The sequence below is a fragment of the Sphaerodactylus townsendi genome, linkage group LG03 (genome assembly GCF_021028975.2).
Source record: "Sphaerodactylus townsendi isolate TG3544 linkage group LG03, MPM_Stown_v2.3, whole genome shotgun sequence".
In the NCBI taxonomy this organism is placed as follows: domain Eukaryota; kingdom Metazoa; phylum Chordata; class Lepidosauria; order Squamata; family Sphaerodactylidae; genus Sphaerodactylus; species Sphaerodactylus townsendi.
In genome coordinates this window covers 66,262,392-66,279,990 of record NC_059427.1, presented here as the reverse complement: position 1 = coordinate 66,279,990, position 17,599 = coordinate 66,262,392, and the positions used below count along the sequence as shown (strand labels likewise).

The window sequence follows — 17,599 nt, the reverse complement described above, 5'->3', positions numbered from 1 at the left end:
GGCTTCTGTTTGCTCTTGGCATGGGAGGCATTAACTGGTGATTGCTGCGTACATGCCTTTATGCATTTGTCCTAGAGGGTGGGAGGGGAGGCCATTTTCCCCATTGAAAACAATGGAGGATGGATGGGAGAACGTTCTTTGGGAATGCCTTGACCCAATTTTCAAGAAGATTGGGGGTTCTTCTGTGGACAGGCACCATTGGCTCTGTGCAAATTTGTGCCTCTAGCTTAAAAACAGCACCCCAGATCCTTGGATAATCTTCCCATAGCCTATAATGGAGATGAATAAATTTGGATTCCCAAATTAAACTCCAGTCTGAATACCATAACCATACCAGTATTGTAAGTCAGAGATATTGGGAATACTGATAGTTTTCAGCTCCAATATACCTGAATTTGAAAAATACCATTTTTTAAGAACACCCCTGCTTGATACCTTGTAATATCCTGGGAGCCAAGCAGGGAAGAGCCAGGTGCTGTTCTTCCTCTGCCATGACTCTGAAAATGGGAATAATTTGGCAATCGCTTGAATGGTGTGTTTTGTGGGTTTTCTGGCTGTGTTCCAGTAACATTTTCTCCTGATGTTTCGTCTGCATCTGTGGCTGACATTTTCAGAGGATCTGATGGTAGTAAAGCAAGTAGAGTATATATACCTGTGGAATGTCCAGGGTGGGGGAAAGAACCATTTGCATTGGTTAAAAGTGTTAAGGGTTCAATTTGTAAGTGTAATTTGCATGTGTTAAGTGGAATCCATCCATTTTAGCATATGTATGTAGCACTGAAGTTGCATAATCAAATTAGTGAGGGCATCTGCATAGCAGTTGCCTGGCATTTTTAACTCATTTAATTGCTTCCTGCAGAGAGACATCCGGTGTCTGGGTGGCGTTCACTAACCATTGTCTTGATTCTAGAGTTTTTAAGTACTGGTAGTCAAATTTTGTTCATTTTCATAGTTTCTTCCTTTCTGTTGAAATTGTCCATGTGCCTGTGGATTTCAATGGCTTCTCTGTGCAATCTGATGTAGTGGCTGTCAGAGTGGTCGAGAATTTCTGTGTTTTCAAATAACATTCTGTGTCTAGCTTGGTTTATCACATGTTCTGGTATTGCTGATTTTTCCGGCTGAAATAGACTGCAATGCCTTTCATGTCCTTTGATTCGTGTATGGGTGCTGCGTTTCATGGTCCCCATGTAGACTTGTCCACAGCTGCAAGGTAGAATCCTGCAGAAGTTAGAGGATCCCTCTTATCCTTTGCTGAATGTAGCATTTGTTGCATTTTCTTGGTGGGTCTGAAAATTGTTTTGCAATGTACATCTAAAAGTGTGAGACTACATTATCCTCCTGAAATGCATTCTTTTTGTTTCTTCATTTCTTTTTTTGTGATGAACAGCGCCTGCCTAAGCAGAGATATACCCTTCTATGCCTATTGCATCACTTTTCAACAGCAGTAATTAAAAGTAAACAGAAGAGTTAGCAGAAAATATCAGGAAGATACTTGAAATAAACTACGCTGATGCTTTTGAAAAGGCCACATAGTACACTCCATGCAAAATCTCAAATCTTGGAAAACTAGCACTGAGTAAAATCTAAGAAACGCATGGGAGATAAGTAATTATCACTGCATGGTGTGAGATTAGGAGCCTACTTTATCCAATGTCATACAAGTAGCCTTTGAAAAGGCCAAGTTTGTACAACTGGATGCCCAACAACCATAAAGGGTAGAATTTTAGAAGAGTCAGTTTTTATAACCCACTTTTCTCTACCTTTAAGGAGTCTCAAAGCAGGTTACAATCACCTTCCCTTCCCCTCCCCACAGCAGACACTTTGGGAGGCAGGTGGGGCTGAGAGAGTTTGAGAGAACTGTGACTAGACCAAGGTCACCCAGCAGGTTTCATGGGGAGGAGTGCGGAAACAAACCTAGTTCTACAGATTAGAGTCCACTGCTTTTAACCACTGCATCCCACTGATGCCCTACACTGATCCCCTCCCCCTGGGTTTGCAGTCCCACATAGGTAATAACAACAAGAAATTACTGGCTCTGTGACTGGTCACACAATATGTGGCTTGTAGATTACATTTAATTGGCGCAATACAAATGATGGAAATCTGGACTAAGCCAACAGCTAACTAAAGACATACATTAAATTTAAAAAATCAGCAATAAAAGAACAGATTACTGACAGTGCAAATCAATGGGCTTCCTCTGGAGTAACTCCAGTGGGATTGCACTGTAAATCTTTGTAATAATCACTAGATTTCTTTCAATATATGTACAAAATCATATAGAGGGAATAAACATAGACGTCACACAACAATATTATTCCCTGCCTTGCACTCCAATTGTCAAAGATTTCTTAATGGCGTAGTGCATTTGTTTTACACAACAAAAAGAGTCTTGTCATCTCACAACTCACCCATCCAGTTGCCTAGAATGGTGGAGAAGATTTTCTTCTTGCTGCTGTCCTCCATCTCAGTGAATGAGAGATAGTTAAAATGGCGGGTAAGACGTGGGGTGACGGCATTTCGTCCTCCACCAGGTGGTCCCATGGCACAGACAAAATTAATATCCACCAATTTCTTAAAAGTACCTGGAAAAAAATTTCAGAGAGCAATGATGGAATGTATGAATGCCAAGTCAAGAAAGGAAACTGATAACATAGAGAAGTCAGGCCATAGGCCAAGAACCTATATCATACCAATTTGTTTCCTGTCATACCAGCCGTTGTGGTCCATCCATTGTCGAAGGAGCTCAATGGGGGGCTGGGCACCATAGGTCTCTAGCGCTGGCATGTTCAGGTCATCTATGAAAAATATGAAGTACCTGCCAAGCGGAGGGCCAAAGACTCCCTTGCGCCTATATATAGCAAGACAAGGATAAAAATGACAGCATATAATCCATGGCAAAAAATATTTTAGATACTTATGAACAATGTAAAATCCTAAGTGTGTATGAAGCCACGAGCCTTAGCAAATTTTTATACCTCTCCTACGCACACTTCTTTATAAAGCAGAGAGACATGCTGGGGAGCCTTGAGCACATTTCAGTATTCCAGGGTGCTGACTCAAGAAATACCAATGTTCTGCGGATGTGACAATTATGAACAAAATTTTGAGCGATACGCTTTTTCCCCAAATCTATGTAAATTCACTGATGATGCTTTTCTATCTTTTAGACATAAGTATGGTGTTCAGTGCAGCAATATTAACTGAAGTAAATTCAAGAGAATGATATGCATAAAAATATTTTACCTGAACTTGCCATGAAAGTTAATAGATAAAACAATCAGCATTATTTATTGATTGATTGTTTAGATTTTTATACCACCCCATCCCCAAGGGGCTATGGGTGGTGAATAATGTGGGAAAAATAGCAGTGCTAAAGGAGATCTTGCTGGAGACAAAGCAAGCAAGCAACATTCTTGAGATAACTTCAAACACAGTTTCAGTGCAATTCAAAGAAGAAGAATAGTTTGGATTTATATCCCACCTTTCTCTCCTGAAAGGAGACTCAATGTGGCTTACAAGCTCCTTTCCCCTCCTCTCCCCACAACAGACACCTTGTGAGGTAAGTGGGGCTGAGAGAGTTCCAAAGAACTATGACTAGCCCAAGGTCACCCCCCAGGAACGTAGGAGTGCGGAAACACATTTGGTTCACCAGATAAGCCTCTGCCACTCAGGTGGAAGAGTGGGGATTCAAACCAGGTTCTCTAGATTAGAATCCACCTGCTGTTAACCACTACGCCAAGCTAGCTCTCACAAAGGGAGGGGCATGAAAGTGCTGTGGAGATGGTGTAATCCTGCTGGCATAAATGCCACTTGATCCACAGAAAGGGGTAGGGCCACATGAATGGTGCATTTAGTTTGGTAGGCATGCACATGGCTGAGTGGGTGAGCATTACAGGCACTGGGTTGTCATGCAGCACCATGCCTCATTCAGGGGTGCAGCAGCTCTGCAAGCAGAACACAGTGCCCATCCCCTTTGCAGGTTCTGGCCCCTTGCAGCTTCTGCACAATTAAGTAGGAAGCTTCTCAGTCAAGAAGAAATGCTATGAACAGCCCCCCTGGGCTCTGGCTGCAGCAGGGTAGCCAAGTGGCACAACTCCTAATTATCTACCTGATGTGGAGGGGGAGGGGGCAGTGGGGCAAGGCAGCCATAGGAATGGTAGGAACCGGGAGTCTGAGGGAGGACAATATGGCAAGAGCCCCCAGTGTGCTCTAACTGAAGCAGGAGGCAAGAAGCATGGCACAGCTGACAGAAATGGGGGGAGGTGGGAAGGTGGAGAGGGCACCTTGAGAGTGCGCACACAGACCATCCCAAAGACAACAAAGTCTCCCACTGCCCACTTCCAACTATTAGCTGTTCTTTAATCTTTTGAACTTTATTCTAAGTTGCTAACCTTGCTGTGCTTAACTTTTTTGGAAAATTTGGATAGGTGGCTCATATATGCTAAAAATAATAAAATGACTATGAACCAGTATTTTTAAAGGCTTTTGTGGACAGAATTAACTGGCTATTATGGTTTTTCCAGGCTATGTGGCTGTGATGTGGTAGTTTTTGCTCCTAATGTTTTTCCAACATCCATGGCTGGCAACTTCAGAGGCGTGTCACAAGAAGATATGCTTCTCTCCATGGCACAGTGTTTTTCTCCACACTGTGCCATGGAGAGAAACACATCTTACCGTGACATGCCTCTGAAGATGCCAATCATAGATGTGGGCAGAATGTTAGGAGCAAAAAACTTCCAGACCACAGCCACACAAAAATCACAATAGCCGATATGAACAAGGTCAACATTATCAAGAGTAGAAAAGTCCCAAAAGAGTTTTGCCTTTTATCCAGCTTGCTGTCAATGAGGTCTTGGGTTTGGTTGGCTGAGGTTCGAGCAGAAAACACTAGAAAGTGGCTGATAAATTCCAGTGGCAGGTTCTTCAGCAGCTTATCTGCAATAGTGAGTGTCTTCCCGGTACCAGTGGGACCAACACAAAGAACCTACATATGGAAAAGAAAGTTGTCACCACAGGGAGGATTTACAGTTTAATCGCATTTTCACATCCCCAGTTTATTTATTTATTTATTGTTTACATTTTTATACCGCCCCATCCCCTAGGGGCTCTGTTGCCATCCACTATGCTTTTTAACAGTTCATTAGGACTGTGCAAACTGAACTCTGCTGAGATGTTGAGATATCCTTGTGAATTAGCGTGATAGAACTTCATTCAAGTAGAAAGGGTGAACCAGAAAAGAATTCCTGATGGGTGGCCATGTTTGTCTGCTGTAAGAAAAACAAACAGCACTCTTCTGACACTAATCACATTTTCCAGCTTTAGTTTTCAGAAGCAAAGCCCACTTCATCGGATGCCTCGGATCATACGAAACTACCATATTTTTAGTCAGACTACTGATATATCAAAGTCAGTATTGTCTATTCTGACCAATAACAGCTCTCCAGGGTCTCAGGTTATGGTCACTTAATACCTGATCCTTTCAGCTGGAGACACTGGGGATTGGTGCTGGGACTTTTTGAATGCAAAGCAGACGCTTTAACATGGACTCACAGCCCCTCTCTGTGCCCGTACTGGTCCTCACTATGCAAACATGTATATGAACTAAGTCATGGGGAAAAAAGTAAACTGCAGGGCAGCCTGTACCCAATGAGGAAATACACGAGATACATTGTCTTGGGGTCATCCTCTCTGTCGTTCCCCCATGTGATATATGCCACTATATGTCAAGCAATGCCCTTCTGTGCGCAATAAGCAAACAACGGATTAGTCACTATTTTAAACAATAAATGGGCACAAATCTGACTAACAATGGCACACTCAGAAATCAGTGTGAGAATACTGCCACCTCATAGGACATGCTACTGCTGATTTAAAGTCAATGTTCTTCAGCAGTAGTTCTTCAAAGGGAGATTCCTGAGTGATTCCTGAGTTGTCCAGCTTGAGGACCATGAGTAGGGTGGAAATGCAGCATAAAACATTTCAAATATCTAAATAAAATCTATGGAAATTACATTATCATCAACTACTGCTACTGTGAACAGCCTATGTAGTTTCCTTTTGTATATTCGCCATTAAAGGTTAAATTGAAAATTGAATTGAAGTTTCCTTTTGCACTTGAATTTTCACATAAGTACATCTCAACCTGTATTTCCTGCATTTTAGCACCTTTTGACCCTGTTTTTTGTAGTTTTTTTCTCTTTATGAGAGAGAGAGAGAGAGAGAGAGAGAGAGAGAGAGAGAGAGAGAGTGAGAGAGAGAGAGAGAGAGAGAGAGAGAGAGAGAGAGAACTAACAGTGAACATATTTGACAGAAGGGGCCAATCCACAAACTTGTGCTTAAAAACAAAAATCAGCCTTCAAGGTGTCATTAGATAGCTGTTTATTTTTACCAAGAACAGCAGAGGCAGATACAAGAAATTCCAACTCTAGATATTTGAGCGAAGTACTGATGCTAGTTTGATTAATCAGCAAAGAGTTTGAATGGCTACAAGATTTGCCCCACTTGAGATTCAGAACACATACTGGCTTATGATTAGCGAGTAACATCTCCAACAGGTATGCCATCTGGATAGTGTTCATTGTAGGAACGATAATGTCACAAAAGCTGCTATCAGGCACCATGGTAAATTCCACAGAGGAGTCTATCCAGCTCACCCATCTCACCTAAGAGACAGAGAGATATTGATGGGTAGAATTTTACACAATTTATAATTTGTGTCCTAAAAGCATAGGTTTGCAAAGGACCTGAAGGCTATAATCCTCTGACCAAGTTACAGTGGTTTCATTCCACTGAAGTCAACACAATTTAGTTGTAACTAAGCACCAGTGAAATTAATAGAACAAGATAGTCATGACTCATTGTTTTTATCTGAAGCACAGCCATGAATCTTCAGATGGAATCATGCACCATCTACGTATTTCCTGGTCACTATAACAGGAACCAGGGGATCTAGGGGTAGCCTGGCTGTTTAATTTACACTGAAAGTTCTTGGCTAGCCACTGTCCCAGAGGGCCACTGGCTGGCGGAATAAACCAGATTTAAGATCCTGTAGGGTCTCCAGTGTTGTATGGGCCACTCAGTTCAGATCTGGTCAGCAGTATTAAAGATAGGCATCAGTTTAATTGTTGATTCTTCCTGCATCACTGTCATCTGGCAGTGATGCAGAATGAGGTACTTGCACCCATTATGGGGGAAGCTGGCCAGGTCTGAGAGATCTCCATAGCATTCACCTATACCTATACTCATTTGTCTTGGCTTGCTTCTGGGCCAGTGTAACTTCTTAGTCCATTGCAACAAGTTCATTTTTGTGAGTGTATTAGCACCCACTTGCTGAATTTGTTAGGTGTTGGATGCTTTTCCTTTCTGAACTTCCTTAAAACACTGCCAGCCAAACTGTTTTTGCTTCGTGTGCTTTCCTTGGGGAATGCCATACAAATTCCTTCCAGATTTTTTTTGTATAGTTACTTATCACTTAAGAGACATTGAAAAACAGCAATATTTCATTACCTATCCTATTTCTAATCCTTGTCAAGATTTATTTTATCATTTTTAGTATTGTTCTCTGTGTTATAAGTGCTTCACATTTCAGTGCTTCACTATTTCAGTGATTATTACAATAATCTCTTTACCACAGTGAAACTGGCTCTTTCCAAAGAATTCTGAATTTAATAGTGGGCAGAAATATTAAATACTTGCACTGCTGATCTTGCTTCAGAAAGGAATCCAGTCCAAGTCCAGAGCAAAGAGACTGAAAATTTCCTTTACCTCACTGACAACATCTTCATCTTCCTCTTCTTCAATGTTGCTAATTCCAGCATCATCCAGTTGATAGTCATAGACTAACCCCTCATCTGGAAAGAGTAAAGTCATCTGTGGGAGGAAAAAACAGGCTGTGACCACCACAGTTCTCCCAAACAGCTTTTCCAAGGCTAACACAAAGAATAAAATGCAGACATGAATAAGTGATGGAATTCCATCCATCTGGTTTATGTTCCCCAAATCTCGCAGAGTAACAAAGTATAGAAATTTATCTGCCAAATAATACAATGCAGTCGCACATGTTCCAGAAATGCAAGAGCCACATTGCTGCTGTTGGAAAGAGATGAGGTCCCATCAGCTTACCTCTTTGGCTGACATTGTGGTCTTCAACCAAGTGCTGAAGGCTACTCGGCTATTGGCATCCCCCGTTGCACCCACACTCCAGATCAAAGCAAATATGAACCATGGTTCAATAAGCTCATCAATACGGTCTATCTTCTCTTGGGGCATCCTTTTCATTCCCTGAAAATTCATTTTAAGGTTACATTTTCCCCCTAAAAGTGATAATGTCTTCATTAATAATACTGAGAACATAAAATCACCTTAATTCTATCTTTGTTATTTCAGTACTTTTTTCCTGTTAACAATAAATGCTAAATGTATCTCAGTGTTTTGCAATTACTATTTCACTCAGGGCACACATTCCCCATGGGAGAAAGAATAATTCTCTTGTACTGGTTAGGGTGTCAGACCAGGACCTGAAAGACCTGGATTCAAATCCTTACTGTGTCATGAAACTTGCTAGGTGTCAGTCACTCTCAAAGAGTTGTTGTAAAAATGTATACTACCCTAAATTCTTTGGATGCGTCAGCATAAACGTGTATAAAATAAACAAATAAACACTTTGTATACAAAGAATCACAGTTAACTGTAGCTACTAACTAAAGATGATGAATCCTAGTGTACAATTTCCTAGTCTACACTTTCTCTTTAATTGCCTGTAGGACACTGAATTTTCTATCATGCTTTTCTGTTCTACTACCAGTAGGATGAATGCTGAGTTCAGTTGGCCTCTCCAGGATTTTGAAAATCAATATCTACAGACATTGTACCTCAATGGGAATGAAAGGTTGAAAGAAACAGTCCAATAACTTGAGGAGACTCATTGTTAAGTTAAAGTCTGTGGAGGCAATTATCTCCTTCACTGATCTCCGCACATATGTGATAGATTCCTGTACAGATTAAGAAGATGCAATTCAGATTCATAGTAAACTTTCCAGATTTACTTGCAGCCCTGGTATTGTCCTTCCCTTTCTCACAACAGAATGCTAGAATCTCTGTCATGTCAAAGAGTGAATATTTTTCATCACAACCAAAAATATGCACTGTTATACAAAGAGAAACATAGCCATTGACAAAGTTGCTACATGAACATGTTCCTGCCTTTTATATCAATGGTCTTCAATTTTTCAAGACTCAGGGCTCACCTTTAACACCCAAGTAGAGGTATAGGCCCTTCTGAAATGCAAGCCAGGCTGAATAGTCCCTGTAGTGCTACAGGCTGATACTGTGGAGGGATGATCCTCACAGGCTTGGCCACCTGGACCCACCATGGGTGTTGGTGTACCCAATTCATCCCCTTGCCCTGTACCAATGGGGAAACTGATACTCTTCTTAGGCATCAGTACCCAGATGTGAATTGAGTAGTTTCTGAAGCATGGATAGAACTACTGGGGATTACATCTGCTTGCTCCAATGTGTCAATGGTCTCCTAGGTTAAATGGCCAATCTACCTCTGCTAGCAAGTCATTCCAAAAAGTAACAAAAGAAATTGGCTACCTTGTAGAGGCTTGCAAGACAATAGGCTGGACATCAGGACTACTGTCTTAGATAGATACCATTCTGCTAACTTCACTGTATGCAAGCATTAACATGTCCATCAAAGGATACTCTTGATATGGGCAAGGCTCAGTATAATGTTTCAGAGAAGTAAATTACTACTTCAATGTGACCTTGTTATCATTATTAAGTTTTCTCCTGTTAAGAACATAAGAAAGAGCCTGCTGGATCAGACCAGAGTCCATCTAGTCCAGCACTCTGCTATTTAAATTGAATCTGTCATTTAAATTGAAGGCTAATTATTGTTAATCCATTAGATACTAAAGTAGAAGAGAAAGTCAATGACAGATATTTATATGCAACTCAGCATTTTAGCCAAGGGCAGGTTTTATGGTGTCATGTGTGAAAATATCTGTCTGAATTGATTGATTGATTGTTAGTTTTATATACCGCCCCTCCCCCAAAGGGCTCTGGCCTCCATAGATCTACAATTGTCAAAATTTTGTAATATGTTGTATGGGAATACTCTTACTACTTCTAGAAGCAAAAGACATGGGGCTCAAGAACTTTTCCACTGGGATCCCAATGAAAATGAACTAAAATTGGCAAGAGTTGAGCCTTGGCTTGGGAAAAGTTCCTGATGAATTGTATCTACTGATCACTCTGAAACCACTGAAAGCAAATTTGACTGGTAAGGATTTGATGATTAGCTAAGAGCTGACTGACAGATTTTTCACTGAATCAAAATACAGTACTAAGAATGCTGTAGTAGTTCACCTCTAGGAATTTGTCAAAAAGAGACTCCAGTTGCTCTGAGAAAGGCTTTACAACATCTGGAATCTTCTTCAGCCAGCATTCTGTAAAGGGCTTCAGTCCCAAAATACTTGGCTCCAGGTATACCATGCCACACCGGGAGACAGTAGCAGGTGAGGCAACAGCTAAATCTTGCACTTCAAACATCATGGTCATTGCCTGGAAATCACAGGAAAGAAGCCAGATTTCACCATAGCATCAAAGGTACAAGTTTGAATTGTGCAGTTGTGAATGAGCGACTGTGGATTTTCACAAAATCTGACCCCTCCTAATCCCCAGGGCAGGGGAGTGATGTGTTGATGAAAAATACAAGTTGGATCCAGTCTAAATTTTCCAATGTCTGAGTAGCTCTTTCATTCCTCCCCGCTTCCATCGCAGCCCACTGAAATCCACAAAATGTTCCGGGGGATAGGGGACTCTGACATGACATAGTGTCTGCAGCATTAAGGTGGAATAAGAGGAATTTGCTAATGGATCCAACCCAGTGTCAGACAGCAGGATTGGAAATAGATAATACAATTATGATTTTTAAAATGCTTCCTTGGGCATAAACTCCATTAACATAAAGTTATTTTCATTTTTTTTAAAAATAGTCTCATTCTCCAAAAAAAAGCAAACTCTTCATTTGATAAACAGAATCTTTCACCTTGTTTTAGATAATTCTGAATATTCATTTTGATTAATCAATTTTCAACTGCGTAACAAAACATGTCCGGAAATGTTAAACATTAAAGACTTGGCCTAATTATGAATAATTCACAAAAATTTCTTTAAGAAAAAGGTTTGTTAAACACCACGATAACAGTAATTTTAGATTTTGTCCTTAATTCCTTTTTAGATGGTGATATAAAAATACTAAACTACAACCAATGATGTATCTAAGGGGGTCCAGAGGGAGAGGATGACCCAGGCACCATTTGACTAGGTCATGTAGGGGGTGCATTTTCCCCACCCACACCCTCCTTCTCTCTCCCCATGCCCAGACCCAGCTGAACTCCACCTGCCCCTTACAAACTTTCCCCCACCATTCTTCCAGCCATGGCACTACTCAGGGATGGAGGAAAACTAACTGCAGTGGCAACACACTGAGTGCTGAGATGCAGTGCCACTGAGAGGGGGGAGCGGAGGGACTTTCCTCTGAGCAGCACTAAGGCTGGACTGGAATACACTGGGGGCTGAGATGTGGCCCCGCTCAGAGGGATGGAGGAAAGTTAAATGCATTTTAAAATCCAGCTAGCTTTCCTCGGAGACTCCCCCTGAGTGGCACCACAGCTGGCAACACACTAGGGGTGGGGACAAGGAAAAGGTGCGCTCCTTCCCTGGCCTTGTCCCTGTCTCAAGTGTGTAGCCAGTCTTAGTGCCGCTTGAATGGGGGTGCAGTGGAGGGAGTTCAGGATCATGGCAGGGGGTGGGCAAGTTTGGTGGGGATTGGTCAAGGATTGGTCAAGGATTGGGAGTGGGGGCACCATTTTGTAACAGTATGCCACTAACTACAACCCATGTTTGGGACTGTGGTGAAATGGGCTTGCTTATGGCTGGCAGGCCCTCTTTCACCCTCTGCACTCTCCCAGGGGTTATCAACTTTCCCTTGGGGAGGGCTATCTTTCTCCCAGGGTACGCTGCCACCACCTGGTCCCTTGAGGACTACCCACTGGGAAAGACCAGGATTTCCCTGCTTCCTCTCCTGGTTACAAGGCCTCTGCCTCAGTTTCTTATTCACATACACATAGCGTGTCCCAGATCGTGGGGCATACGTGGTACAGAGAACTTTTGTAAGGTTTTAAAAATAAGTATTTATTAACAGAACACAATCATAAGAACTCTTTGGCAACGCAACAGATAACGCAAGGAAAAACAAATAAAAAGGAGACAAACCGCAAATCCCCTTTCCCTTTCTCTAACACATACCCTGCCTACTAGATGTTCGAAAGCAGGGTAGGTCCTCAGCTTAACCAGTTACCACTCACGGAGAGCTCACATCTCTAGGTTGAGCACATGGCCTGGAAACATGGTCGCTGCCTCCAGAGCCCTTCTCTCTTAAGAACCAAGAACAGCAGACAGCCAGAGAGCCAAAGAACCCCTCACAGGTTTCTGCCTGCTTTTTATAAAACCACCCTTTTCAGCACCCTCTACCAGGGTTGCCAGGCAAACTGCATTTTCTGCCCTCCAATCTGAGTCCTAGGGTGCCTGGTTGGAGAGGGAGGGGGGAAAGAAAAGGGAGGAGGGAAGCCATTTCTCCACGGGGACCATGGCTAAGCAAGGCCGTGTCCCTGAACTCTGCCCCAAAGTTAGGCCCTGATAATAACTTTTGTGACACCCTAGGAATCCTGCCTACACTGCCTTCAGTTCTATGATGGAAAAAAGGCAATATATAATAAATAACATATTCATGCTGGTAAAACGTCACCAAGGGATATATAAGCAAAATAAAGATACCTCAGTAAGCTTAATGATTTCACCAGAGCTGAGACACAACTTCTTGTTGTCATCCAATACAGTGTTCATATTTTCAATCCAAACTGCATCAACTGGACCATCAAACATATACCATTTCTTTTTGGAATCTGTGGCAATGGCTCCTACTCGAATGAGTGAGGAAAGAATACCATCTGTCCTGTGAGATGAGGAAGGATGGTTTTGGTTTTACAATCTAACCATCTTTACAAAATGATGGTTTTACAATCTAACAATACTGTCCAGGGTCAGGGCCAGAGCCCCTCCCTGGACCTGGCAGGGCCCATGACCGCAGCAGAAAACTAGCCATGGGGGGAAGGGGCTGCCAGTGGTGCCCATGTCCAGAACTGCAGCCAGCCAGCAACTGCTGCCGTGACCTCGGGGCTGCCGGCAGAGGAAGGAGGAATGGGTGAGGCTCCCAGAGGCCACTGGTAGCATCCAGAGGCCACTGCAAGACTGGGAGTGGGGGTGGGGCCCGCTGGCAGCCCAGCAGCTTACCCAGCTGCCTGACCCAGGCTCGAGTCAGCACAGGAGGGACTGGCCATTCCCTGGGCCAAATGGGGGAGCCCAGAAGCAGTGACAGGCTGGTCAGACATCCCGCCGACAGCCACCCCAGGAGGGGGTGGGACAAAAAGGGTGGAGCCCAACCCAGGAGGTGGCAGAGCTTGCCCGAGAGGGAGGACAAAAAGACCTGAATGTGGGGAGGGGCTGAGGAAAACTAGCCAGTGGGAGGAAGAGGATAAAAGGGAAGAGAGGGAAAGGAGCATGGTTGTTTTGGTTGATAGCAAAGAAGGAGAGCAAGCTTTGAGATACAGAGGGAAGGGAGAGGGAGCAAGGGGCAAGAAGTAGAGAGATAGACGAGAGCGGAGGGGAGGGGAGGCTGGCCCAGAAGATTTGGCGATGAGGAGGGTACAGCTGTGTAAGCCCCAAGTCCCAAACAAGCTGTGGGCCAAAAAGCTGCTTAGTGGTAGCCACCCCCAGGCCAATGGGGCCCAGGATGGGCCAACCAATGTCCAGGGAAAGGAAGGACAGCAGAGGTACCCAACCCTGAGCCAGTGTGGGGCTTCATCACAAAGTGGTGGAGAATGTGGGCTGTCTAGCACCTGCCAGTGGTGCAAGACTCCTCCCTGGTGCAAGACTCCTCCGTGCACCCCTGGGTGGGTACAGCCCAGGCATCGCCACACACAGAGCGAGCCCCAGGTGCAGGAAAGACCATCAGTGGTGGTGGGCATCCCAGCAATGGAAGGCATGCTGGAGGGCGCCATGGACTTTTCACAGTTTGGCCAGTGGATGATTGAGCATCAAGCCAAGCTAACTTGCGAGCTGGCCCAGATCCAACAGAAAACGCCAGTCTCCTTGATGAAGGAGGTCATGCAGCACCAACATGTGGCACTGCAGGACCTCACTCGAAAGCTAGGGAGCCTGGGAACTGGTGGGCCAGCCGGTGGACCTCCTGGGTGTCTCCCCTGGGTCCCCTTATCAAAATTGACCCAGATAGCTTCCTGGAAGCATTCAAGCACACATCTGAGGCGGTAGGGTGAGATTGAGCGCAGTGGCCCTTTATGCTCACTCCCTACCTCATCAAGGATGCCCAGGCCGCCACCCGGGCCCAACCCGAGGGGAGCTTGGAGATTATGCCAAGGTCAAGGTGGCAATCCTCGAGTGGTATGACATCTCCCCAGAAACATACCTCCAGAGGTTTAGGGCCCTGGCCTTTAAGAAAGGAGATCGAAGGTAGTGGCTAATACCTTGAGTGACCTGGTGGGGCAGTGCCTGCAACTGGTTCACCAGGATGTGAAACGGATGGTGGATCAGGTGGTCATGGAACAGTTCACCCAGATCCTTCACCCCCATGGCTGTGCCTGGGTGGTGTGCGGGCAGCCCAAGATCACAGCTGAGGCTTCCGCTCTGCTGGAGAGTTTCTTGGCCGCCAAGTCCCACGAGGGGCCGAATAAAGAGCCTGTCAGGGCAGATGCCCAAGGGCGGTCTGCCTGCCCAGTCATAGGCGACCCTGGCCAAGCCAGGCCCCAGAGTTGAGGGTTGGGGAGGGGGGCCAGGTCCCCCCTTGGGGACCTCTTCGAACACCCGAGGAATCCTTGGGACCAGGAAGTGCCCCCACTGGCTGCACTTATAGCAGGCACCCTTTGTTCCTGCTACCCCTTTCCCACTGGGCTTGGCCGCCTGATCTGGGCCTGAGTTGGTGCGGGATGGACCGGCCATTCCTTGGGCCGAATGGGGGAGCCCAGAAGCAGTGGCAGGCCAGCCAGATGCCCCACCGACAGTCACCCCAGGAAAGGGTGGGACAAAAAGGGTGGAGCTCAACCCAGGAGAGGGCAGAGCTCATCCGAGGGGGAGGGCAAGGAGACCTGATTGTGGGGAGATACTGAGGAAAACCAGCCAATGGGAGGAAGAGGATAAACGGGAAGAGAAGGAAAGGGGAGGGGTTGTTGTGGTTGAGAGTGGAGGAGAGTGAGTGGAGGAGAGTGAGTTTTGAGAGAGAGGACAGAGGGAAGAGAGAGAGGAAGCAAGGAGTGAGAAGTGGAGAGATAGGCGAGGGCGGAGGGTAGGCTAGCCCAGAATACTTGGCGAGGAGGAGGATACAACTGTGTTAGCCCAAACCCCAAACAAGCTATGGGCGAACAGTCTGCTTAGTGGTAGCTGCCCCCCAGGAAAACAGGGCCAGGTCAGGCCGACCAACACCCAGGCAAGGGAAGGAGGGACAGCAGAGGTTCCCAAACCCAGGGCCAGTGTGGAGCTTCACCACAAGGACCTTATGACATCGAGACTCTGCCTTTTGATGCTATCCTAAATATATCTGCAGACGGATTATAAAGTAGAATCTACCTTCCTTAGGAGTACAGTATCCCATGGAGAAATCTTGGTAAGAGCAAGTGAAGAATGAATGCATATACACATTCACTGCCAGAAATGCCAAGCCATTGGGAGAAGGGATCCTGGATGCAGTCCAACAGCTTATCGCCATCAATAAATTATCATTGCCATCCATTTAAATAGCTATAATTATTATTCATTTTTGTTTAGCTAGTACTGAGGACATATATTGTCTTTTTTTTTAAGATCAAAAGAAAATAGCATCCTTTGAAGCCCAGCTGGAGAGAACAGATGGCTTAATGCCTGTGAACGCATTTTTGTGGATATTGTATTTTTCGTCATTCTGCTATATTGATATGCTGCCCTTTGGGCAAAAATTGCATTGTAAATAAGCTGTTATATTTAACCTGAATTGGTTATCGAAAAACTTCCATAAATATGCACTCTACCCCAAGTCTAGCTAACTTTAGAGTAAAATATAACAAACATTTACATGACACAATTTCTCTTTTGAGTTCCTTTTATAGGGCTAATATCTTTATTGAATTGTACACTTCAGCTAATGGTTGCACTAGACAAGAAGTTAGAGTTGTGTGACTGGCTCTCTCATCTTTTTAAACAGCTAAATAGCAGTATTATCCCACCCCCCCCTCCAAATTAGATCAAAATCATGGTGTTGGGGGAAAGTCTTTCCATCATAATAAGAAAACCATATGGATATACATCCATTTTTTCTATTAGAGAATTATCAACTCGAGGTGGTGGGTTATGTGGTGGGAAAGTCACCCTTCCTACCATGAACCTAGGACTGCTAACTCTGGCCTGGGAAATTCCTAGAGATTTGGGTGCAGTTTCTCTGGAGGGGGAGTTTGGGAGGGATTTCACTTAGAATCTATTGTATACCATAGTTTGCCCTTTGTTGGAATTGGGCCTGATGATCCCTCATCAGAGGATGAGGACACAATAGTGGCAGATCCCATAAAGGATAAAGCCATGAAAGACCCTGAGGTGCCTGGGCCTGCCCTGGGACAACCAGAAACTGTCAGGGAACTTAAAGCCAGTGGTGGCTACTGGACCAAAAGCCTAGGAGGCCCAGGAGCAGGAACCACCATGAGAATGTGGAATTTCTGAAAGATCTATGAAGGACAGCAATTGATTGTCAAGGTCCCTGCAGTTGCCCCAGGACTCCAGGAGAAGAGTAGACAGAAATACCTAGAAGCACAACTCAGATGTTGGAGTGTACGATTAACTACCCAAGGCCTGTGGGCTGACCACAAGGCAATTGGAAACCTAAATCCACCATCAGTCTTTTCAGGATACTGGATATGACCCAGCTGAAAGTGCTGGCAGACTCCAGGTCAATGCCAGAGCTGAAGGCATTGACTTCAGTTCTGGCACTGCTTGGAATCCCTGCCTAGTTTGATGAGACTCTTGTCAGACTCAGGTCCCTTGGTCTGAACAGAACAACCCCTGAAGTTGTCCTTTCCTCCAGGGAAATTGATCTCTATAGTCTGGGAAAAAAAGTTTTAATTCCAGAAAAACTGTAGGCCCAACCTGGAGTGGCAACTTTACATGAACCCTAATCTTTCCTGGCTGCCATTTTAAGTGGGCGGTGATGATCCAACTGTATATTTTCTAGAGATGCAATAAAGCAGTTAATAAGCAGAGATAGTGTTTCATTTTTTGTTCAGAGAAAATAAGAAATACAAGTTAATAAGAACTCCCAAGTCCCAGTGATTTCAGTTGGCGACTGCTAAGCACAGTATTTTAGCTTTGGCTAAATCCTGCCCATCTGTTTAATCTGGTTATTGCAGAAGGCCTTCTGGAATTTCAATTTATGCAGAGATTTCCAATCTTAGAAAGTGTACAGGGAGAAACCACAAGCCTTCTAGAAAGGGAA

General features: G+C 44.4%; 1 protein-coding gene across 1 annotated transcript in view; it reads right to left on the bottom strand.

Moving 5' to 3' along the window:
- DNAH1 (dynein axonemal heavy chain 1) overlaps positions 1-17,599 on the bottom strand; it is a 181,904-nt gene that overhangs the window by 64,275 nt on the left and 100,030 nt on the right. The window contains 9 exon segments of the mRNA XM_048487348.1: positions 2,412-2,585; positions 2,694-2,851; positions 4,827-4,987; positions 6,525-6,665; positions 7,768-7,872; positions 8,125-8,283; positions 8,874-8,993; positions 10,378-10,572; positions 12,850-13,027. Coding sequence (XP_048343305.1) covers positions 2,412-2,585; positions 2,694-2,851; positions 4,827-4,987; positions 6,525-6,665; positions 7,768-7,872; positions 8,125-8,283; positions 8,874-8,993; positions 10,378-10,572; positions 12,850-13,027 — 1,391 coding nt within the window.